The 17,485-nt window shown below is 35.9% G+C and overlaps 2 protein-coding genes across 2 annotated transcripts; both read left to right on the top strand.

Moving 5' to 3' along the window:
• The first annotated feature begins 1,706 nt into the window (after positions 1-1,706).
• Positions 1,707-3,788, top strand: LOC142349497 (glucose-6-phosphate isomerase-like). The gene has a single exon (XM_075401090.1). The coding sequence runs from the start codon at positions 1,741-1,743 to the stop codon at positions 3,397-3,399; it is 1,659 nt and encodes a 552-aa protein (XP_075257205.1). The 5' UTR covers positions 1,707-1,740; the 3' UTR covers positions 3,400-3,788.
• Positions 3,789-3,853: 65 nt separating this feature from the next.
• On the top strand, positions 3,854-14,587 carry LOC142349498 (ADP-ribosylation factor 1-like). Its single transcript, XM_075401091.1, has 4 exons — positions 3,854-4,107; positions 6,802-6,942; positions 9,409-9,635; positions 13,498-14,587. Exons 1-4 carry the CDS (start codon positions 3,990-3,992, stop codon positions 13,552-13,554), a joined length of 543 nt encoding a protein of 180 aa, XP_075257206.1. The 5' UTR covers positions 3,854-3,989; the 3' UTR covers positions 13,555-14,587.
• Positions 14,588-17,485: the final 2,898 nt, after the last annotated feature.

The following is a 17,485-nucleotide window of genomic DNA, read 5'->3' as shown; positions in this document are numbered from 1 at the left end:
ACAATTTCATCTCCTTATCGTGTCCCACTGTCTGTTGGTTGCTGCAATAAGTACAAATCCAAACCACATCCTGCATGTTGGCGTACTCCTCATTCGATATTTTTTGAATTGCAGCTAGTGACCTTATTTAAAGATTTCAAGTAATCAAGATAAAGTTTGAAACAGTTTGATTTTTTCAAAATATACCTGAGCCACGTCTTCGGTAGCAGCAACCACATACCTCAAAGAAGCTCAAGGACAGGGGGCAATGAAGCCCGATTGTTCAGGAGCTCCTCCTCAGTCTGTGTCTGTTGCACCTTCCTTGCCTTGGCTCTCACTTTCCTCTGCCTTTTGCCCAAGTTCTTGCCTTTTCCTTTCTTGAGCAGCCCTCTTAAATTGTATTGATGGCGTAATACTGTCTCTTGCTTGAATATGGGAGACTATTTACGGCGTGATGAAGCGAACTTGCAGCCAAAATATGCACCATCTCGGTATTTTGATTTACTTTGAACCACTTGTATTTGTTATTCTCAAAAGTGGTTGATTCAGTTTGCTAGGAGCTTGTCAACACACTACAGAAAACCTCGCATTTTTGCACGTCTGTTTCTGGGATTTTGTTGACTTTTATAATTGCGGGTAAATGAAGAGACTTTTTTATGCTACATTATACTGTTAAAATTACTGGACTTGCGTGCGCTAAGAACTTCTTCAAAGAATTTTAAGTCTTTCTCAATTACTAGCTGTTTTCGAGATTTGCCAATTTTATATAGGTTGGGTTGGTTTTTTATATAGGTTTTCTACTACAGTTTTGTCAGGAGGCTTTTGGTTTAGGTTATTTTAATGAACACAAAAAGGTATTTGCTTGCTTTATTGTCCTTCTGCAGATGCTCTACAATTGCAACCACTGGCTCGGTTGCACTCGTACTCCCGTGGATGAACGTTGATTGCAAGCTGTTTCGAGTATTATCGTAAAAAAATTTTAATTTCAGAATTACCCAGATTTGACTATTAACCCCCTTTTTTTAATATGCACGTTTTCTCAATCTTCAACTGAGCTTCTGTGTACACGTTTTCGGATTGACCTTGTTAGTTTCAACCAGCTTCGGTAGCAAACTTTTCGAGTTTCTGTTTCACAGCCAAGTGGCGGATTAGTTCGTGGTCTAAAAAATTCCCTTTCGTTTTCTGGGGAATCTCGGGGCGCAGAATGACGTTTACCTCTCGCAACGCGTACTAGCCGTTCTGCCAACACCGCAATTCGAAGAGCAACTACGTTCGAGCTAGCTGTTGATGGGCGATGGCCGTCGCGTCGAGATCGTTGCCGCCGATAAATAGTTCAATTATAACGTATTACGTTTATATAACTTATGTTTGTTTCGTGGGGTGTTTGCGTGTGTGTTTTCGTATGGTTTTTTTCAGTTTCTGCGTATTTCGAATTCTACTACAATAGTCTTTCTAGAATATGGTGACGAGTTTTTGTTTTTGTGTCTCGAAAAAAAAAGTCGGAATACTTTTGGTTCAATTACTACAATTAATTTTTTTCAATGCATATAATTTGCTTTCGAATTATCCCAACGGTTTCTCTTACAGGATTTGAAATTTTCTTGCAATGTTGAGAGGTATATTGAACCCTTCTGTTCTACGCACAGACTCGCACGAGCCGTCTTGTTTTATTTCATCACACTTTTTTAGCATTAGTAGATACTTTCTGATTTTTACAAATTATAGTGTCTTTGTGGTGATTTTTTGGTCTTTAAGAACGCTATGGCTGGTTCCAGTGTTTGGGCTGATCTTTCCAACCATCTCGTTAAAGTTAAAGGACTAAACATTTCACAATTGTTCAATGATGACAGCAAGAGATACGCAAAGTTCCACCGAGAGATCGATTTGACTGGACATGGCTCACTACTTGTAGATTATTCGAAAAACAGGCTCACCGAAGAAACATTTGAACTTCTATTAAAATTAGCACAAGAAGCAGATGTTGAAGGAATGAGAGGGAAAATGTTCTCAGGTGATCCTATCAATTTTACTGAAAATAGAAGTGTATTGCATGTTGCGCTGCGAAACAAGTCTGGAAAACCAATTATGTCAGGCGGCGAAGACGTCATGCCTCATGTGAACGAAGTGCTGGCTAAGATGGAAACTTTTGTTGAGACTGTTCGCTCGGGTGCTTGGAAGGGCTACACTGGAAAAGCCATTACAGATGTTGTAAATATTGGGATCGGAGGATCCGATTTGGGTCCAGTGATGGTTACTGAAGCCTTGAAGCATTACGCTGGATCGTTAAAATGTCATTTTGTATCTAATATTGATGGAACTCATATGACTGAAACGTTGAAAGTTGTTGATCCTGAAACAGTACTATTCATCATCGCTTCTAAGACGTTTACCACTCAAGAAACCATTACTAATGCTAATTCCGCAAAGTCCTGGTTCTTGGAGGCTGCTAAAGAGAGAGAACACGTTGCGAAGCATTTTGTTGCTCTGTCAACGAATAAAGTGAAGGTGACAGAGTTTGGCATTGATGAGAAGAACATGTTTGGTTTCTGGGATTGGGTAGGTGGACGGTATTCGCTTTGGTCAGCTATCGGTCTCTCCATTGCTCTTTACGTGGGCTTTGACAAATTTGATGAGCTTTTACAGGGAGGGCATTTCATGGATCAGCACTTCTGCACTGCAAAGCTTGAAGAGAACGTTCCTGTTATACTAGCCTTAATTGGAATTTGGAACAACAATTTCTTGGGAGCACAAAGTCATGGTATCTTACCGTATGATCAGTATCTGTCCCGATTTGCAGCTTACTTCCAACAAGGTGATATGGAATCAAATGGGAAATATAGAACTAGATCAGGCAAGGAAGTCAAATGGGAAACTGGCCCTATTATTTGGGGAGAACCTGGAACCAATGGCCAACACGCATTTTACCAATTGATTCACCAGGGAACCAAATTAATCCCATGTGACTTCCTGGCTCCTGTGCATACTTTAAACCCTATCTCAAACAGGGTTCATCATAAGATTCTTCTGGCCAATTTTTTGGCTCAGACCGAAGCACTGATGAAAGGCAAAACTCCCGAGGAGGTAAAAGAAGAAATGGAAAAAGCGGGAACATCGCCTGAAAGAATCGAAGAAATTTTGCCTCATAGAGTTTTCAAAGGAAACCGCCCTACCAATTCAATTGTTTACGAGAAATTGGACGCTTTTACTCTGGGTGTTTTGATTGCTATGTACGAGCACAAGATTTTCGTGCAAGGCGTTATTTGGGATATCAATTCGTATGATCAGTGGGGAGTTGAATTAGGAAAACAGCTTGCAAAAGTAATCGAGAAAGAACTATCAGGAACGGAAGAAGTTTCAACACATGATCAATCCACCAATGCACTTATCAACCACATTAAAAAACGTGCTAATTTTGATTAATTTGATAAATGGCATTTTATCTTGAAATTCACAATTTTTGTATACCTCCACAACGTATATAACTTTGAAATAGTGTCCAAAATCAGATGTACTTAATATGCAGTGGTAATATTGAATAATTTACTGCTTTGTATTTTTAATTGCATTGTAACTAATGGCTTAATGATTTATGTAAACTAATTAAATGATTCAGCTTATAGATTATCCTTCAAATTTTTGCCATTGTGAATAATAACGCAGTTGTAATGTAGCCAAGTGATAATACTTGCTCTATACTGAAATTATATAACTTGTAAACGGAGTATTGTTTTGCCGGTCTGAATAACACATGTTGTATTTGAAATTGAGGGGATATGAATTAACAAAGATATATTTTACTCAGCACAAAATTCGTTTTTAGTTCTGTCAGTTTGGCGAACACACAAAGTTTTGCTGCATAACTACTTAAGCATTACTTAAATTATTCTTAACACCATTGCAACAAAGTTTTTTTCAGAGTACTGACTGTAAAAGTCGAGCGTGTTGTGAGCAATCGTCACTTAACAATTTATCACAAAATTACAACCTGTAGTTATAACTAACTTGCCAGAATGGGAATTACATTTGCCCGTCTATTTGAGTCCCTGTTGGGCAAGAAGCAGATGAGAATTTTGATGGTTGGATTGGACGCAGCTGGAAAGACTACCATTCTCTACAAACTTAAATTAGGTTAGTCACCATAATTCTTACCAGTCAACGAAGGTGGCTTTCCGATTGATGCTCAATCGAGCTATTTTACTAATCTGTTAGGTTTTATTTTTGTAAGTCCAGAGAACGCTAGCCGGTATTTTGATTATCAATAAATGTGCTTTGTAATTTACCATTGTCATTAGTAATTAAGTTTTTCAATCTTAAACTTAAAGAAATTGAGAAAAATTAATGTTTCTGTTCGCGCACTTTCTGATATTCATTGTGACAATGCGACGTTCAAATCAATTTGTTCTATTCAGCATTAATAATTGTTTCTTTAAAATTAACTAATTTGTTTTTTCCACTCTCAAATACCTCAGATTATGACGTCCGATGAGAGTATGAAGCATATTGGAAATGTATTCAAGTAAAATTTTTTTTAATTAGATGCCTAATCGATTTATATCAGACCGTTTTTGTCTCGAACAGAAGATTTTGGCTGACGGCTATTTACAAATGTTTTAGTGTGAGGCTTTTCGTGCTATCATTCCCTATTTGTTGGTCGCTGTTGCCTATTGTTCCCTGGATTGTTTTACTGGCCTCGAATACCAGGGAAAGAACAAACAATAGTCGTGTTTTGAAATTGACCTCAGACTAAATTTGTAGCGATTATTTGGGTCCTGGTGAGCATTCTATTATTCTCTGTTCATGTTATAAAATTTTCAGATGTATTTTATCTGTTTTCGTCCGTTCGATTGTACTTTTCCGCAACTTCAGATTTTTGGGTGCTGTTTTTTTTAAATAAGTTAACACGTTTCAGTTTTTTTACTGCCAATCGGGACCCAAAACAAGAGTTTAAACAACTGATTTTATAAAATTTTATTGCATGCATTTTTTATTAATAGCCGCGAAGCGATAGCTGAGGCTATTATTGGCCTTCTCTTGGCTTTTTACGACTCGAAGAGGAGTATTGGTTTTTCTTGAGGTTTTTTTTTTTACCGGAAGTGCTATTCAGACGGCGTTTTGACCTAAAAGTGAAAGGGTAAAATTGTCATGTGAACTAACTTTTTCATGAGATATTTTTGATCATGCGCTACGATCAGTGAATGACTCTTCGACTTTAAAATGTGTTTTCTGTCAGAATACCGCATATAGATAACCATTTTTAGCCGCTTTTTTGTCCAATTGGCCTAGTTTTTTTCGCTTATAATTTTGTTTTTTTTTGTAGAAATAATTTTAAATAAAAGCTGTATTATTATGTGAACCTCTGAAATTAATACCAGTGTTTTTCAGAGTCTAATAATGCGTTTTAAATTCTAAGTGAGCACAAACTTCCCTATTTTTAAATTCGTCTTTGATTTTCATCGACATCATATTTCATTCGACAGTGCGGCACTTATAATTTGCTTGAAATACCATTAAATCTTTTTAGCGATAATTAATTTCTCCAAAAAATAGAGGTCTTAATTTGATTTCAAACGTTTTTTTCTGTGAATTATTTTCTGTTTCTTTTGTCTTTTTATTGATTAATTTTAAGGTTTTTCAACTATTTTGCTGTTGAAATGGGACCATTATATTGTTTTATTGAAATTGTTTTAAAGTGAATTAAAGTCTGACGCCTGTAGGCTCTATTTACTATAAAGGGTGCAAGTTTTTTTCACTACAAAGTTGTCTCTTTCTATTCAATATCAAAAAATTGAAATTTTAAACAATTTTTGCTAATTTTTCTCCTTTTGTTCAAAAATAGAGTGTTTGTGAATTCATCGTGGCCTGGCTGATTTTTTTTTTGTTTTGGATAACTTGCTTTCATTGCAAGAAACAATGGCTTTTATTTGTATGTGTACTTGTATTACACGGAAAATAAATTGAGGTTTCCTAATTTTGAATGTTAATTTTTTGGACAAAAATCCTTTTGCTCTTTGACTTATTGTTTTTTCTGCACTAATGCCTTCGGAATAGAGATATTAGCAATTGGAAAAGGCAGTTTTTTGAGGATATGACTTCGAGTCGTTTCGGAATTCTTCCGGTTATGTTTTTTATTTCGTCGTCAATATTTTTGTTCGACCATATGACGTCACAATCACTTCAAATCTGCCTTTTGTTCATTCGTTAATACAATTTCAACTGAATTGCGTGCGTGACGTCATTTTTAATTCTTATTGGAACGAGTTTTTTGTTCATTGGTGTGATTAAGTTTTTGGTTACACGTGACTTACCTCTCTCTCAAAAATGACTTCCTTACTCTAAAATTGACTTTTCCTCACTTTAATTCTGACGAGATAAGGTCAAATGAGTGTGTGTCTCTCTAATTGAAGGTTTTTTGAGAGTATTGAATAGAAGTAGCATTAGGATAAACAAATTCTTAATAGAAAATATAACATCTCAGCATTTAATAAAAAGAATTTTTTTGGTCTGTTTCTTTTACTATCTTTTTGAGACTACTCATCTACGAAGCTGTTGCGGCTATTTTCTGGCAATCTGCCAGCTATGTTTCTTTATTTGTTAACCTATCAAAAGATGGAAGCCTGAGTTTTTCCATGGCAATGCTCCACGTAGAGATATTTTATTATGCATGCGTTTTGAAATTTATGGTCTCATTGTCAAGTTATGGTCTTTTGTCAAGTTATGGTCACATTGAATGTATCAGGAAAATTATGAATAAAAATGAAAAAAATTATGCGTTGGTGTTTAGAATAAATCCGTAGCGTTATTGATGGTTTTCTGTTATTATAGGCGAGGTAGTGACAACTATTCCGACTATTGGGTTCAACGTGGAGACAGTCGAGTACAAGAACATCAGCTTCACAGTGTGGGATGTGGGTGGACAGGACAGAATCAGACCTCTCTGGAGACACTACTTCCAGAACACTCAAGGTACTTTCATTCCTTTTCACGTTTTTTTAGCCAAATTGTTTTTGTAGGTTCATCAAAATAATATGCCCCTGTTTTAACCGAAGACGTAAAAGATCTAGTCCCTCGACCACTTGATTGGTATTTAACTTATACGTTCCTTTCCGCTTTCTCACTATTTGTACAAAAAGTGAATGTATCTGATACATATTTTTGAATTTATTTAATAGCCGCCGTCAGCCTCGCAACGGCCATTATTTAGGAGCTCTTTTGTGAAAGATTTTGAGTTGCATTGGGGTGCTGTCTTTTTTACGACTCGAAGATGAGTATTGGTGGAACGTCTTTTTTTATCGATAATTGTTGGAGTGTATTTAAAACAGGATGTAAACGCACGTGAAAACTAACCGTTTAGGTCAAACGGTTCAACGAATTGAAGATAAGAGAGTGATATTCGTGCATGTCGCGTTTTTGAGAGAGTGAGAAAAGTAGGTGTGAAAAAATTTTCGCTAAGCGAGCGAAATATTTTGTTCATGTACGGCTTTTTCGAACAGTTTTTTTTAAGTTTTTCGCCTTTTTTTGGAAAAAAAGTTTTTTCTAAACCATATTAACAAGTTACTATGCGATTGGGAGCGTTTTTTTTACCATGTCAATTATATATGAGTGTTTTATATGCTATCTTGAGCTCTTTTGTGATTTCGCCTTTTAGACGCTTTTTTAACGGTGTTTGTACTCTTTTTCATGTTTCAGTGTCGGGGGTTACATTTTTGGTTGAAACTAGCTTCTACCAAAACTAGGTTTTTGTGGCCTTTGGATATCGGCAATATCATCGAACTTAAATAGGCTAAATTTAAAAAATTTTGCTCTTAATTTTTGAAGCGAAACCGTTCTTGAAGTTTTTTGCCTTAATCTTCCATTTTTTTCTGGTTTTCAGAATATTTTTTTGTTCAACTGTTTACTTAGAGTTGTTGACAAGGTTATGACTACTAAATGGAAACTATTTAAGATTTGATGGCATATTTTGAAAAAAATTAATCAAGTTCTGCAGTTTTTGTAAATTTTAGTTTTTGCTCTTGTTTTATGTTTTTCAGTGCGTTTGGATGTCGCTTTGGTGCTCAATAAATCAGCAGAAACTGTTTCTCAGGGTGTGTTGAGAACATTCATTTCAATATTACAATTTTCAGAGAAGATTAATGATTTTAACAGATTTTTGAATTGTTTAACTAAATTAAATTATAGCAGACATTCTATCACATACACTGCTGCTGGAGTCGCAAGTTATGTAATTTTTCCAAGAAAATATTTTCCTTTGCTTTTTCTCTGATTTATTTTTTACTCTGGTTGTTTCAATTTGAATAGTATAATAAAGTTTATTGTTCTATCAGTTATTGGTTGGCAATTTTAAATTGATTTTTACTTCGAGTTGATTCCGGAGTGTTGATTTTGGTCACGCCGAAACTGGAAGTGGAGTGGAAAAAGCGAGTGGATTTGCGGCGTGAATTTTTTTCACTTCTGTCTCAAAGTAGTGAGAAAACGGTGTTCAAAGAAATCTGGTTTTTTCACATGCTGCAATTTGGTTTTGATTTTTGCTATTTGAATTGTGTCAGGACTTTTCATGTTTTTTTAAATTCAATTTACCTTTTGATCGTTTTTCGTTTTTAACCTAAGTCAAGATTTTCACGGTTGACTCTTTGTTTACCTTGCTCACTATTTCAACTGAATGGGTTTTAAATTCTTTCACGCATTGAACGTACTGTGATTTTGGACAATTTCAAAAGAGCAAAATCAAGAGAAGGGATAAACCGATAAAGCCCGGTCATTAGATCATAGCGCATTAGGTTATCAAAGTTCCTTAGAGTGGTTACAAGCTGACATAAGTATTAAGCTTAATATTTTTCAGTTTAGAAGCTTGATTAGGTAGTTTTAGAATCTAACTGACCGAATAAGAACTTATGAAGAAATTCTGTCAATTTCGATCTCCTTTTTTCCTATTTCAATCCCGATGCGCATCAACGACGGGTCTTTTCCGGCAGTTAGCCGGCTGTTTGATTTTGTAACCAGTTGTTTAAATTAAAAAAGTATTTTCAGTCTAATTTTGTGTATATTTTAAATCAATAGTTGAAATTTTTGAACAGAAGCTGTTTTAACATTCGCTTGAATTTAGTTTGCAACTTTATGAACAAGTTATATTTTAACCTGGAATTATAAATGGGTCGAAATAATAGTTGAACAAATTTTGTAATCAGATGTTTGCAATGCCGGATTTTCCTGTATAATGTGCCAAGTTTTAAACCTGCAAGTGCGTATTTCAAGCAAGGTTGCTCGAATATTTTGCTAAAGTCACGGAAATTTTGGCTTATATCTGAAACCACTACCCGGTTGTGGATTTATGACAGATTTTCTCAGCGACTTCATTAGAGTCACGTGGCTTTACAATGTCATTGGACGAAGAGGACACGTATCTTTTTTTACATGTATCGTTTTTGCTTATAGGGTTGATATTCGTGGTGGACACAAATGACAGGGAGCGTGCAAATGAGGCGAGAGAGGAGTTACGCAAGATGTTAGAGGAGGATGAGCTGCGAGATGCAGTATTGCTGGTGTTTGCCAACAAACAGGACCTCCCCAACGCACTCTCAGTCTCGGAGATGTCACAGCTGTTGGGGCTGCACTTCCTCAAGAACAGAGACTGGCACGTGCAAGCCACCTGTGCAACCAGGGTTGGTGTCTTTTTTAATAGCTGTGATAGCGAGCTAGTATTGGCCTTCACTTGGTTTTTTTACCCGAAGAGTTTTGGTGATCTATTTTTAATTGCTCTCGAACAAATTTAAGAGCTAGTATTATAACGTGTTTTTTATGCAAATTTTTTTTGCTTGGCCGTTTTTGAGTTTTTGCTCTTGAGCATTATTTACCTTCTCAAGTGGTTTTTCCACGCTCGTCTTCTTTGCATTTGGTGATCTAAGTTTTGGTGATCTATTTTTAATTGCTCTCGAACAAATTTAAGAGCTAGTATTATAACGTGTTTTTTATGCAAATTTTTTTTGCTTGGCCGTTTTTGAGTTTTTGCTCTTGAGCATTATTTACCTTCTCAAGTGGTTTTTCCACGCTCGTCTTCTTTGCATTTGGTGATCTAAGTTTTGGTGATCTATTTTTAATTGCTCTCGAACAAATTTAAGAGCTAGTATTATAACGTGTTTTTTATGCAAATTTTTTTTGCTTGGCCGTTTTTGAGTTTTTGCTCTTGAGCATTATTTACCTTCTCAAGTGGTTTTTCCACGCTCGTCTTCTTAATTTTTGAGTGATATCGGTTGCTCTCACTACGAAGAAAAGTTTGTTGATAAAATAAAAAACATTGTAAGAGCCGAGTGGTTAATGCTTCTGTCGAGAACTCCGGAGGTCTCTTCGTAGCCCACTCTATTCAGAATTTTTGCACTCATAAGGAAAATTTGTATCTAAGCCACAGTCCTTCAATTTAATTGACCCGTCTGTCGTTGGAGAGCAATTTGTCCGCCGTTGGTCGGTTTGTTTTTAATAGCTGTGCAGCGATAGCGAGGCTAGTAGTTGTCTCTTAGTTGCTTTTTTTATATTGCATTGTGTAAATCGAATTTATTGGATCGCTTACTCAAGAAGAGTATTGGAGGCGTGTATTTTCATCAAGAATATTGGAGTGAATTTGGAACAGCAAATGCCGCGCGTGCAAAGTTTCGATTGGTATATTCATACTGCTGTTTTCTAGAGAGCGAGAAATCGAGGTTTGAAAAAATTTTCTCTAAGCGAGCTAAGTTCTTCGTTCACATCTGGCTTTTTCAAGAAGTTTACTTTTGTTTTAACTACTGTTCGTCGCTTAAAAACTCCTCTTAGCCTGTTTTTATAACGGGTCGTTTCGAAAGTTTTTTAAAAGTTTTTCTGCTAATTTTATTTTGAGGTTTTCAATTTTTGTTGTGCAAGTTTTGGCAATGTTTCACTCGTTGTTTTACATCATTGGACTTGTTGGGAATTAAACCGAGGCTTAGTGATCCCCGTAATTTTAATTACAAATTGTGCTGTTCTTGAGGTAATTTTCAGGAAAATTTGTGCTTGACTTCTGATTTTTGCGTGATCTACTTGGCTCTAATTAAAAAATTAAGTCATGCTGAAGCAAAAGCGATTGTGAAATCGGATATCACAAAGGCTTGATAGAAAAGTGGTTAGTGCGTCATTCAACGACGCTGAAGTTTGCATTTTCGAATGCGTGCGTGGGCGCTTTTTCCCACCCGTAAAGAAAATTTTATCTAGGCTGCAGACCCCTGTGAATTAAGTTGCGTAGCCTGTCCTGGCGTTCGAGAGCAATGCGTGCGACGTTATTTCGTTTACATTTATAATTTTAAGTGTTTTTTCAGTGTTTTTGACTAATGATTGCTTTTTGTTGGTTTTCTCAATTGGTCTATTATAAGATAGTTATGTCAAAGGTTATCTTTTTGGTGAAGACGACTCTTTGACTCGATTCTGGAATTCTTCCGGCTGCTCCTTTTTCAGATCCGTGCACGCATTATGATTTTTGAACTCACATTGGAGTGGTGATTTTGATCAAGCCGAAATACAAAGTGAAGAAAAAATTGGTTTTTCGGCGTGAAGTTTTAATGTGAAACGGTGGTACCAAAATTAGTTTTTGGAAAAATTTTTTTCTAATTAGTGTTTTTCAACGCGAGTGTTTTGATCGGATTTTCTAATTTTTTTTCCATTTCATTCCTTGTCAATTCCAGGTTCCCTTTTTTGTTAAGTCAATGAAAACTCTTCGTCAAACTACTGTTGAAATTTTTTTGTTTTCTTGGTGTATATCGTTTTTTTTTCTTGTTTTTTTGTCATTATCTTTGAACTGGACGAAAAGAAAATATTTACAAGGTATGCTGAACATATTTAAGAGTTGCAACTTGCGGAGATTTTCTATGTTTTTGTTTTGTCGTGAAGATTTTGATCACGACCAAATGACATCTCGCGCACCATATCTGTATTTTGTTCATTCCTTTGTGCAATTTCTGTTGTTGAAACAAGTTTTTCGTTCGTTCTCGTGAATGAACTTACCTCTCAAAAATGACTTTCCTGACTCCAAAGAAACTTGCTTAAATTAATTGAAGGTTGTTTGAGGGCAGCTAATGGAAACAACGCAAGTCATACAATTTCTTTAAGTCAAGATTTCACATCTCGGCAATGAGTTAAACAAATGCTGAGTTTCTTATTAATTGCTTTCAAACAGAATTTGGAGCATTTATATTAGTCCTACTGTCTTTTTAATGCGTTTTTTACTTGACTTTTTAAAACTGTTATTCAATAAGATACAGATAAACTAACATGTTTTAGTTGTATGCTGTAGAAATATGGAATTGTGGCGGAAAGTTGCGTTTGATTAGACTTTTGTTTTTCTGTGGCTCATTTTCGCCCCTGTTATCAAATGAAGTGTTATGATAGAAGAGCGGCGGACAAAAGTTATCTAATTAAATCTAGTGTGGTCCAGGTTATGCAATTGTTTCACTCGCAACAAGAATTAAGTAAAAGACATACGGTCGGTCTGTATCACCCTCGTGAGGTTTTGCAAAACCTGGCTTAACTTTGCAGTTTGACAGCTCGATAGCGACAACCATGTGGTGTCATTCATGATTTTTCTGTTATTTGCTAATGTTTCCTTTCCCTGATTTTCATTGTAGGCAACGTTTATTTTGTTGTCAATTTTTTGCTGGTCATATGTTTAAAAACTTTTACTATGTTGCACGGTGTGTCGCATAGTTGTTTTGGGGTTTCAGCTAGTGTTGAAATTTTCGTCGTTTGTTTTCTTGGCATATATATATATATATATATATATATATATATATATATATATATATCGTTTTTTTTTCATTATTTTTGCTACTGGATGAAAAGAAAATATTTACAAGGTATGCTGAACATATTTAAGAGTTGCAACTTGTGGAGATTTTCTGTGTTAGCTATGTTTTTTATTTTATCGTGAAGATTTTGATCACGATCAGCTCGCTACCTTCATATCTGTATTTGTTCATTCCTTTGTCCAATTTCTGTTGTTGAAACCAATGTTGCGTTCGTTCTCGTGACTAATTTTTTGCTACGCTTGACTTAGCCTCAAAAATGACTTTCCTGACTCGCAAAGAGACTTTTGCTTACTTTAATGCAAGCAACAGAAGTCATACAATTTCTTTAAGTCAAAATTTCACATCTCGGCAATCAATATAAAAAAATGCGGAATTTCTTAATTGCTTTCAAACAGAGTTGGGAGCATTTATATTAGTCCCGCGGTCTTTTAATGCGATTTTTTAAATTGATTTTTCGTCCTCAGAAACGGGATAAACAGGTAACGCCCGGACGGCCTTAAGTTCTGTTAGAGCCTTTCGGCCGACAAAATTCTAGGTATTCACCGAAACTGTTTTGAAGACAAATTCATGGTATGAAGGGCGGTTCTTAGAGTTGGACCCACACCCACTTGATTTAACTGTGCAAATAAATTAATCTTCGAAGAGACCCCCTTACGTGATGTTTCAGTACCATTTCCACTTAAGATTTTCATAAGCACATTGAAAGCTTGTTCTGTTTCAGGGAGACGGTTTGTACGAAGGGCTTGATTGGATTAGTCAGGTGTTGAGCAAGAAATAATCAATAACAACAAAGACAGCTAATTTAAGCAAACAAGCCAACAGGCAGAATGGAACAACAGCTGGGGATAAATTTATCATGAACAAGATGTCAATTTATAACCATCAGTTTCATAAACGTACTATTGTTACAAAAAGTATGGATCTGTTTTTGTCCTCTTTGTGAATAAATATTCGTTTTCATTCTATGTCATACTCAGGAAATAATTCTTGACAAGTTTCTGGTTGCGTGAAATTGATCTGCAGGATCAACAATAAGGAATTTCGATGAAAACAGCCTTACTTCAGTTCAAAATTATCAGAAGGTTTCCAGTTATAACTTCAAATTGTTGTTATCCTTTTTGTTTTGTAAATATGTGACAATTAATGATCTCATGGCAATGTTCTACGATTTTCTCAAATATTGTTATTGTAAGCTATTATAATGCTATCGAGCCAAACTGTAATTTGAAAGAGAAAATTGCGAGATAATTTCAAGAAAGCGACAACTTTCTGCCTGTACCCGAGCAGATTTTTAAAATTTATATGTGCGTTCATTCCCTGAATAATACTTAAATACCTCAGTGAAACCGGCAACATAATTATAAACTTGGTGGTGTGGATTTCAATGTTTTATCGGCGTTATTTTTGACATAATGTGTTTTATAAATTCCCCCATTCGGTGTATAAATTAATTTTATCAACATTTCGACTCAAATGACTGTTAGGGGTGAAAAAACATGTTCTTGGTGAGAGAGAGATTATATGTGAGTATAAATATTCTGTGCTGATATGAGATCAATTAATATCTAGAGGCATTTTTATGAACATAACCAATATGGTGAAATACGAGGTTTTTCCTGTAGAAATGAGTTTAAAATTATTGTGCAAACTGTCATTTGTGGTCGATGTGGTGATTTTGTCGTCTCGTTACTCTGAGTTCCCCCACATCAAACCCATACTTATATATCACTATATCAGAAACCGAATTATCTGAGTCAAATTTATTTCGATGATTAAGTTGATAAGTATTATAAATTAACAATAGCCGAAAATCGTTTTAATCAGATGTGCAGGGCAAGGCTAATGCTATCACTAGCAGTATACATTTTTTATAAATATAATTAGGCACAATTTTATTTTTCGGACTGTTTCGTTCATATGCAGCTTATGGTTAAAATGAACACTTTTCGTGGTTGTTACCCAAAAGAGTTCTTTTTTGATTAGGAAAGGAGTTTTGTCTTTTTTTCACAAATTCGTCAATTTGAACAGACAATTACTTGTTAGTAAAACTCAAGGTTATTGTTGACAATGAAATCAGTTTATCGAATCGCCTAAACGACCGAGACTGTTCCAATTGGGGTACCATGTGCACCAAAACAGGGTTATCACGTTCGACAGTCTTGTTCATGCTGAATTGAATTGAATTCCTTGAAAACAGTTTATAATTAAGAACTATAAAAGTTTTCAAGAGGTACGTCAGATAAGCTGTACAGCTTGTTTGGTTGACGTCCCTTTTGAAAAACACAACACATCAATTAAATTTTACTTTCCAGAAATTTATGAACTGTTAAGTAGATTGATTGTTAATTGCTCTCGAATGATGCTTGAAGCAATTATTGCAAGGGTGTGTCTTTTTTATGAAAAATAGTTACTTGGCCGTTTTTGCGCCTCTGTTGTTTCATTCTTTAAAATCTTAAGTGACTTTTTCATGCTTTAGTTCTTCATTTTTGAGTGATCGGAGCTACTCTACTTCTGAAATAGTTTGTTGATAAAATCTACAGAGTGGGTAAGATGTCAGGCTGCTAATCTGGAGGTCAGGGTTCGAAACACTCTGGGGTCCATTTTGCACCCATAAGACATTTCTAAGGTATACCCCCTCTAAATTAAATTGCCCCCGTCTGTTGCTTGAGAGCAATCCCTCCGACGTTAAAGGGTTTATGTTTTTGTTTAGGGATACCACAATTGATGTTTGTAGCCTTCCACCTTAACGCCTGTCTAATTATCATTCCAAATTGCTTTAAACAAAAATTGAAAAATTTAAATTGTCAGAGCAGGAGAGCCAGATTTGGTCGAAGCATGTGCGAGTGTAAAAGGATCAAAATGGCCATAGTAAATGTCACCCAGCTTTTCACACGTTTTCGTCATATGTCATCTAATCCCCCGGACCTGAGTCACATAAAAAAGCAGAACTGAATCATGCTGGTTCTGATCATGGCATCTAATAGACATTTCATGGTAAATTTCAGAGTAAAATTATGAACTTAGCCTGTACAGTCCCTTTTCAGAAACAAACCTATCTATGGGACTTATACTGCACATCATGAGGAAGATACTCTTAGGATACACTTATACAGTACTGGGCCAATGATATACAATGGGAATACAATGTTACAGTACTGAAATGCTCTGAGACTCAAGTCCGGGCCTCTACTCAAAATTTTTGTAATATCTCAAAACAGAAAAAAATAACACTCAGCAGAAATGTAGTAAAAGAATCAACTGACAATTAACTTGGTTAACATGATATTCTCATCAACACAGCAGATTAGCAGTTCATTTAATCAAATATCAGCAGTCAGTTTCTTTTCTTCACAACAAGAAATAGGCCTCTTGCAATATGCTTTTGTTCTCCCCACTTAGATCAGGTAAGAACAAAAACTTGGGCATCTTAGGTGATCTTAGGCATTAACTTAGCTAGAGGTCTTTCTTCTGGATACATAATTTAGTTTTTCGGGTTGATGACATTTTAAAATTGAGCCGATTTGAAGTTGCTCGCACAATATTCAATTTGATTTCAGTTTGATGCCCCCACTCATTGGGTGACAAAAACATCAGAGCGCTAATATTTGGCGTTAAAATTTGTTGCCCCTGCTGATTGGGTGACTTATAAAACAGATTTTTGAATCCATGCCAGCAGACATTTATTCTACAAGTACGTTGTCCTCTCAAGTATCGTGATAAATATCTGACAACTTTTATCCGATTACAACAGGAACGTCAACATATTTCTTTAAGGAATAAAAGCTCCATCTTCATAGCGAAGCGATCTCCATTTAGATCTAGTTCCTCTTATGCACAGATTTGAAGCCCTTAAGATTGCAAAATTTAATCTCAGTTTGACCCAGTTCATGATAATGCTGTAGGGTTTGTCCCACTTAGAAGCGAGTCTGTCCGCCAGTCTTCTGAGAAAAATTTTGCTCTCTCTGGCCATCATGCCGTCAACACTGAAAATTAACGGAGTAAAAGCGATATGTTTTTCATGGCAAGCCTTGGAGTATTTTCTCCTCTTTTCGTCAGCGCAGCTTTCCAACACATCCTCTGGATTTCTGTTGCTGTAAGATTTAGCCTCAGTGTCTGTGACACAAATATCAAACGAGGCAGTTTCTTGCGGGCTCCAGACACCTCTTATGAGAAGATCGGCTCTTAAAGCTTTCTGATTCTCTGAATGTTCACGAATTACTGGTTCTTTTTGAGTGTAAGTCCATGCAAGGCAGGATAAGTCTCCCAATAAATCTCTAATTTCATTATGCCTTTGTGTAATCAGGCCTCCTTTTTTGCAGATTAGGGCATGCTGAACATGGAAATCTTCACCACAACCGTCACATTTCAGAGGGAGGTTTGTTAGGGGTAAACCGTATCTTAGCGCCTTGGAATCCTGGAATTCGTTCTTCGACAAAACAAAATTGTCTCTCTCTGACACTTTTGCGGTTAACCAACAAGTTTCCCGTTTTGAAATTCCGCTCCATTCTTTTTCTCTCTGATGAGCATGCTTGTTCTAACAAAGCCTTATATGTATTACTCTGCTGGGACTCATTTTCCAGCTGAAAAGTTTGTTTGCTGCTGCGAACGTGAGTTTTGTGTGCGTCGACGTCCAATGCCGTTCCATTCACAATAGAATCCGAAATCAGTGAAGATGTAATCTTGGACATTTCAAACTGTTCACTCGCCTT

This window comes from Convolutriloba macropyga, chromosome 11 (assembly GCF_964194025.1).
Source record: "Convolutriloba macropyga chromosome 11, txConMacr16.3, whole genome shotgun sequence".
NCBI classification, from domain to species: domain Eukaryota; kingdom Metazoa; phylum Xenacoelomorpha; order Acoela; family Convolutidae; genus Convolutriloba; species Convolutriloba macropyga.
The sequence above is the reverse complement of the archived record's forward strand: the minus strand, read 5'-3'. Positions and strand labels throughout refer to the sequence as shown.

Coding starts and splice junctions, on each gene's coding strand:
- LOC142349497 (XM_075401090.1), top strand. CDS start 1,741: ATGGCTGGTTCCAGTGTTTGGGCTGATCTTTCCAACCATCTCGTTAAA.
- LOC142349498 (XM_075401091.1), top strand. CDS start 3,990: ATGGGAATTACATTTGCCCGTCTATTTGAGTCCCTGTTGGGCAAGAAG. Junction 4,108..6,801: donor TCTCTACAAACTTAAATTAG/GTTAGTCACCAT, acceptor CTGTTATTATAG/GCGAGGTAGTGACAACTATT. Junction 9,636..13,497: donor AAGCCACCTGTGCAACCAGG/GTTGGTGTCTTT, acceptor GTTCTGTTTCAG/GGAGACGGTTTGTACGAAGG.